We start from the raw sequence: 6,586 nt of genomic DNA, 5'->3' as shown, positions 1-6,586 counted from the left end.
GTCCCGGACGTGTCCCGGACATGTCCCGGACGTGTCCCGGACATGTCCCGGACGTGTCCCGGACATGTCCCGGACGTGTCCCGGACATGTCCCGGACGTATCCCGGACATGTCCCGGACGTGTCCCGGACATGTCCCGGACGTGTCCCGGACATGTCCCGGACGTGTCCCGGACATGTCCCGGACGTGTCCCGGACATGTCCCGGACATGTCCCGGACGTGTCCCGGACATGTCCCGGACGTGTCCCGGACATGTCCCGGACATGTCCCGGACGTGTCCCGGACATGTCCCGGACGTGTGCCGGACATGTCCCGGACGTGTCCCGGACATGTCCCGGACGTGTCCAGGACGTGTCCCGTACGTGTCCCGGACATGTCCCGGACGTGTCCCGTACATGTCCCGGACGTGTCCCGGACAGTTCCCGGACATGTCCCGGACGTGTCCCGGACATGTCCCGGACGTGTCCCGGACATGTCCTGGACGTGTCCCGGACATGTCCTGGACGTGTCCCGGACATGTCCTGGACGTGTCCCGGACATGTCCCGGACATGTCCCGGACGTGTCCTCCATGTGTCCCGTACATGTCCCGGACGTGTCCCGGACATGTCCCGGACGTGTCCCGGACGTGTCCCGGACATGTCCCGGACGTGTCCCGGACATGTCCCGGACGTTTCCCGGACATGTTCCGGACGTGTCCCGTACGTGTCCCGGACATGTCCCGGACGTGTCCCGGACATGTCCCGGACGTGTCCCGGACGTGTCCCGGACAGGTCCCGGACAGTTCCCGGACATGTCCCGGACGTGTCCCGGACATGTCCCGGACGTGTCCTCCACATGTCTCGGACGTGTCCTCCACATGTCCCGGACGTGTCCTCCACATGTCCCGGACGTGTCCCGGACATGTCCCGGACGTGTCCCGGACATGTCCCGTTCACCATTAAACAGAATTTTGATCCTATAGAAAATTTAAATACAATAATCTAACCCGCTAACTAAATTCTATTGTTTTGGATACACAAATTTTCCAAAAAAAAAGATATTGCATTTTACTTTTTTTTAAGAGAGTTTCAAAATAGACCGAGAGTAGGAAGCTGATTTCTTGAGTGAGATGTAACCGATTCATATTAACATTACATGGAAATCCATATATAGCTATAACAAACATGTAAGTCTTCCGGCTTGTAACGGGGCGGCGCTGATTCCGAAAAAAGTTCAATAACAGTGCAGATTTTTTAAAACGACTAGACACCAAAAAAATTGCTGGAATTACAAAAGATCTTCCATCTCTGATACCAAAAATATAAATTATAAAATTATCAATGTTAAAATGAATCCATCTGCCCATAAGAAATCCATTCAAATTCTACTGATTTTTCACATTTCAATTGCATTTTCCCGACAGAAGGTCACGACCACGAATGGTCATTTGATACAAATGTTTTGAATTCAGGGATTAATGAACTTTGTAGTACCAAAAATGTTTTTACCGACTTCCAAAAAGGAGGAGGTATTCAATTCGTGAACCAATTTTGATAATTCTTTTTGTATTGCAGTGTGGTCCCATTTCAATTTAGTTCAGTGCTAGCTATAGCAACTATGAGAAAAACCATAAAGCCCAGTTTTGATCCATAGAAGGCGGTTTTTTTTGTTGATAAAAATGATTTTAAGTAATTCTGAATGAATGGAGACATTTTTCCATAGGAGAAAAGGAGAAGTACCTAGCATAGTACATAACTGAATATGCTAAATATTATGAAATCTTTGAATTAGCTTGTGCTCCAGGGTTCCTAATAAAACTAATCAAAACAGAAGATATATATTTCATAACCTTGAATAATAGTCAACAAAAATTTTGTTTGTCTCATCTTTTATTGGAAAAAAATAATCTTGAATTTAATTACATAAAATTGGTTAATATAAAAATGAAAAAGTCTTAAACAGCCAATGCATCATTCTGAGTTTCATGACTCAATTGTGTCTGCAAATTGGAAAGTTTATTCTTCAACACCTGCACTCCCATAATAACAATATTCTCCGGTTTCAACGCACCAGCTGCTTCAACATTATAAAAGAATTTATTCGGTTTAATCTTCCAATTGTAAGGAGCCTCATACTGATCATCATCCAGCTCAGTGTGTTCACTCTTTGGCCATTCATCTGGCTTTGGATATAAAGTGTGTCTCATTGCATTGTCTGGATCATATTCAAAGCAAACGCCACAAGTTGGATTCCATTTGGCATGTTCCTTGCCGAATCCTTTCTTAGCATAAGCCCTTAATTTCAATTCTTGTCCTTTGCGCAATTTAATGAGAAGAATTTCGTCAGTATTCTCTCCATATTCGTTGTCTTCGTCGTTTTGCAAACGAGAAGTGACTGGGAGCACTTTCTGATTGCTAGACTTTAAATCTGCAGTTGTAACGTGACGTGTTTGTTCTTCGGCACATTTAACATCGAGAGTAAACTCGACACTGCATTCGGGACAGAAATCCAAGCAAACACATTCACGAGTGTATTGAAGACGTTCGACAACTTCATCGGATATTAATGGAATGAGTCCGATGCGATGGGCAAGGAATTCATCAGATAATACAGTGGAGTTGGCTTCTAATTGAACCCAATCGATAGCTAGAGTTGGTGTTTCGGCAATGAAGACACGCCGCAAGCTGTTGGCCACCGACAAGTCGGTGTCTTCGACGACGAATTTCACATTGTCGTCGGTTAATTCGGTTATGGTTACCGATGGAGTGTTGGCATAGGGCATTTTGTATTTATATTATTTATTTATTTACTTTGTATATTTTTTTAACTTTCAAGCACTAAATAAATAATTAATTTTAATAGTTTAACACGAAGTTTTTATACGACCGCCAGTTTTTCGTTTTCTTTTTTTTATGTGTCAAAATAGAAACGTCAAACAAAGCGGTTTCAGGAACATAGAAAAATGAACGTATTCAGTAGAGGAAAGTGAAACATAGAATGATGAACGTATTCAGTGCAGAAACATTGATTTTTTGTCATTGAACATAAATGGACCCTGAACCAGTGCTAAAATTCAACTTTTCCCTGTTCCGTAACTCAATCACTGGCGATAAACGCTTTTCCAACGTCCAATCCATTTTCTTTAATAAATAAAGCAAATTTTTTTCAAATTAAGATTTTATGAATTGAGAAATTATAATTTTGAATGAAATTTCTTTTATTTTGAAGAGATATATTGGAGTTTAAGGTCATTCAAATATTTTATCGCCAGTCATAAAAGTTACAGAATATGGGCACTGGACATTTTTTTCTTTCAAAGAGATTGTGTTAACGGTTTATCCATTTTAATTCCCTTATTTCTTGTTTAAGCCTAGTACGCAGCTAATATTCTGGTGTTTTTAAATATTTTTTTTTAGAAAATCCAACTACTGAGACGCTTTTGTATAAAAATGTTTCGTCTAAATCATCCGAAATCCAGAAAAGAGTTCTATGAGAGGTGCCGTGATGGTCCAAATAAATTTTGTTTTATTTCTAAAATTGGATCTTATTTGCTTAAGTCCACAGTTTTTTTTAATCAAAATCTACTTCTTGATCAAGAAGTAATTAATAATTAGTGTACTAGAGAAATGCATAAACACCCAGAGAAAAAAAATTAGTCATATAAACAGCCCTATCCTGCTATTCGATTCACGTGAATCGAAATATTTCATGGCTTTTTTTACGTCAAACTGGCTTTGAAAAGCATATAACTTTTGAAATCAATGCGTTCTGTCCGTCTGTCTTAGCAATTCCAAAGAAACAAAATTTCTTAAATTTAATGTTGTCCCTCATTTAAAGATTTCTTATTTTAGACTTTCACGTGAATCGAATGGCAGAATAGGGCCGATAGTTATTTTTGATTAACTATTTTCATCATTAACCTATTAGATATATAATAGGTCAATGATTTTCATAGTTAAAATCAGGATGACTATTTTAAATTATTAAAAATTTCTGACTATTTAAATAGTCAGATATGCAAAAACTATGGGACTATAATGCATTTTGTTTTAAAGTAGGAGGAGAGGACCTTGCTTCACAGGCAATCCCGCCGGAGCGGGGAGCGGAAAATATTCCGATTTCTGGTATAACTACAACGGCCACTTTTTGCAAAAAGTGAAAATTTTCCAACTCATTTTGTGAAAGTTTTTTGTTTTGGTGTAAAAAAACAATTTTTGTAGTTTTTTCCAAACAAAAATTGCGCTAGAAAGAAAAAAAATACGTGCACTTCGAAAGAGCAAAATAAAATGATTTTATAATAAATCGGCCCTATTCTGCTATTCGATTCACGTGAAGCTCAAAAATAAGAGGCGTTTAAAAGGCGGTAAAAACTATACTTAGAAATTTTTTTTTTCTTTAGAGTTTCTAAAACCGGCAGAAACAACACTTTGCTGTCGAAAACTAGAAGTTTTTCAAAGCCAATTTCTTGTTATAAAGGAAGGGAATCTTTCGACTCACGTGAATCGAATAGCAGAATAGGGCCGAATATAAAATTTTCATGTTCATAATTCATAATGAAGTGATACGTTGCGTTTTGCGTAGGTATACAATATCGTCATCACAAGTAGTTCGGTTTTTATCATAGACACCCAGTTATTTGAAATATTCACACTTGGGAAGCACTAATCCATTCAAATAAATGTCAGAAAAAGGCCTGTGTGAATCAGAAAATGGGCATCATAGGTATACTGTATTTTTCGCGCTTATGAATCTTTACTTCTGATGGGACCATCGTCACTTCAAGCAAAGAACTGTAGTAAAGAGTAGATGACTGAAGACGCTTCCTTGGTGTACCCCTAATGTGATTTCGAATTCTTCGGTGACTCCAGCTGCACATCTTACTGTAGTAACTGATGCGTCATACATATCCATTATTATCTGCACTTAGTTTTCTGGAATTCATATTTGGCTCATCAACAAGCTGAATAAATTGGTTTGAGTTGAGTCTTGATCTTGGCTTTTAGAATAGCGAAGCTTAAGATAAATTGTGTAGGATTTTAGTGCAAGAATAATAAAGAATATTCCTTTGAAGTTTGAATGCAATCAAAAAGTTTTTTTTCCATGATTATCTTTCATTAAAATTTTAATATTATAATAATAATTGTATTAAGGTAATGTATGTATGGTTGTGTATGTGCTGTGCATTAACTTAAAGTAAAAAAAATGAGAGTTTTTTATTATATTTGCAATACTTTTTTTTGATTAATTCTAATTTTTTTCCCTTTCGGTGGAACTAATAAAAGGATCTAAACACATTGGATCCAAACTACCAAATTCTCTACGTTTTTTCTTCTCAGCGAGAGTTGGTTGTGGAAATATTTGACTTGTTTTCTTTTCAATACTCTCATGGAGCTTCTTTGTGTCGGTATCTCCTTGTGTGGTATTGGCCATGTTTATGAGACTCTATGAAGTAAGAAGAATAGTCAAGTAAATAGTAAAAACGAGAGGAATATAGAGGAACTTACTTCGAATTCCTGACCAAGGTATTCCTTCGATTCTGTGTTCAGTTCCGGAGTTGGATTCCCGAGCATGACATCGCCAAGGAATCTGTATATTTTTCTGTGAAACCATTTGAATTAAAGGCTTGAAAGGTTTTTGAGAAAAATGGACACTTACTGAAAATCAACTCCTCCATTGTCTTTTGGATTTGGATGGTGTTCCATGTCGGCTATAGCAATCATAATCAGAGCACTCTCATATTTAGCCTCGTGATTGAAATTCTTGGATTTGTAATACTCCAGCCAGCTGTTGATGTTTTTGTAGCAAACAGAGTTGCATTCTTCATGGACATGATCTTGTGCAGCTTTTTGCTTTTCATTTACAAACTCTGTAAGACGCCAAAAAACTTTAGAGCTTCCCTGAGCCATTTAATGGACAAAATGGATTATACTCACTTGCAGCATCTTCAGGAGAAATTTTTGTATTTTTAGTTGCATTGGCACAACTTTTGGGATCACATCCATTGTCTTTTAAGTGATTCATTATCATTTTACGATTGTACTGTGTTAAAGGTTTGCCTTCGGAAGAATTGCGGGATTTTTTCTTCGAAGAACCCGGTTTTTCTTGTGGTTTTTCGACAGCTGGAATTGCTGTTGGTGATTCTGGAGATAATTTTGATTGTGGTAAATCAGACATTTTTTTATGGGCAAGAAATTTGTATTTTTTAATAAATTTTTATAAAAAAATTAATTAATTTTTGCTAGTTTTCTTTTTTTGTTTGATGTTTGGTGGGCGAAACAAGGAGTTGTTTGTTTTTTTTTCATTTGTTTCGACACTGACGTGTGAAATGTCATTTTTTGTTCTTATTGGAAATTGGGTTTGTTTGGTTAGAAAATTTTGTTTGGTGAACGATATTTTATAAAATTGAACAAAGCTAGATTGTCTTGGTTTACATTGGACTATTTTTACGATGACGATTTTTAAAGACGCGTTATACGAATAAAATTTATTTCAGCTGTCAGTTTAATCAATTGTATTGGGATTCTGTTTTTAGAATAAAGGATATTTAATTTTTAGAAATTTCCATATAAGTGATTTCTTTTTTTTTCATGCAACGGTGATAAATCTG

General features: G+C 37.7%; 2 protein-coding genes across 2 annotated transcripts; both read right to left on the bottom strand.

Annotated features, from left to right (window-relative positions):
- Positions 1-1,850: 1,850 nt before the first annotated feature.
- Positions 1,851-2,903, bottom strand: LOC129909785 (DNA-directed RNA polymerase II subunit RPB3). The gene has a single exon (XM_055986860.1). It carries the CDS (start codon positions 2,759-2,761, stop codon positions 1,934-1,936), a length of 828 nt encoding a protein of 275 aa, XP_055842835.1. The 5' UTR covers positions 2,762-2,903; the 3' UTR covers positions 1,851-1,933.
- Positions 2,904-5,083: 2,180 nt separating this feature from the next.
- Positions 5,084-6,268, bottom strand: LOC129910327 (uncharacterized). Its single transcript, XM_055987664.1, has 4 exons — positions 5,913-6,268; positions 5,635-5,845; positions 5,484-5,577; positions 5,084-5,421 (listed from the first exon to the last, which is right to left on the bottom strand). The coding sequence occupies exons 1-4, from the start codon at positions 6,151-6,153 to the stop codon at positions 5,227-5,229; spliced, it is 741 nt and encodes a 246-aa protein (XP_055843639.1). The 5' UTR covers positions 6,154-6,268; the 3' UTR covers positions 5,084-5,226.
- Positions 6,269-6,586: the final 318 nt, after the last annotated feature.

The sequence above is a fragment of the Episyrphus balteatus genome, chromosome 2 (genome assembly GCF_945859705.1).
Source record: "Episyrphus balteatus chromosome 2, idEpiBalt1.1, whole genome shotgun sequence".
Classification (NCBI taxonomy): Eukaryota; Metazoa; Arthropoda; class Insecta; order Diptera; family Syrphidae; genus Episyrphus; species Episyrphus balteatus.
This window is presented reverse-complemented; position numbering and strand designations above follow the sequence as displayed.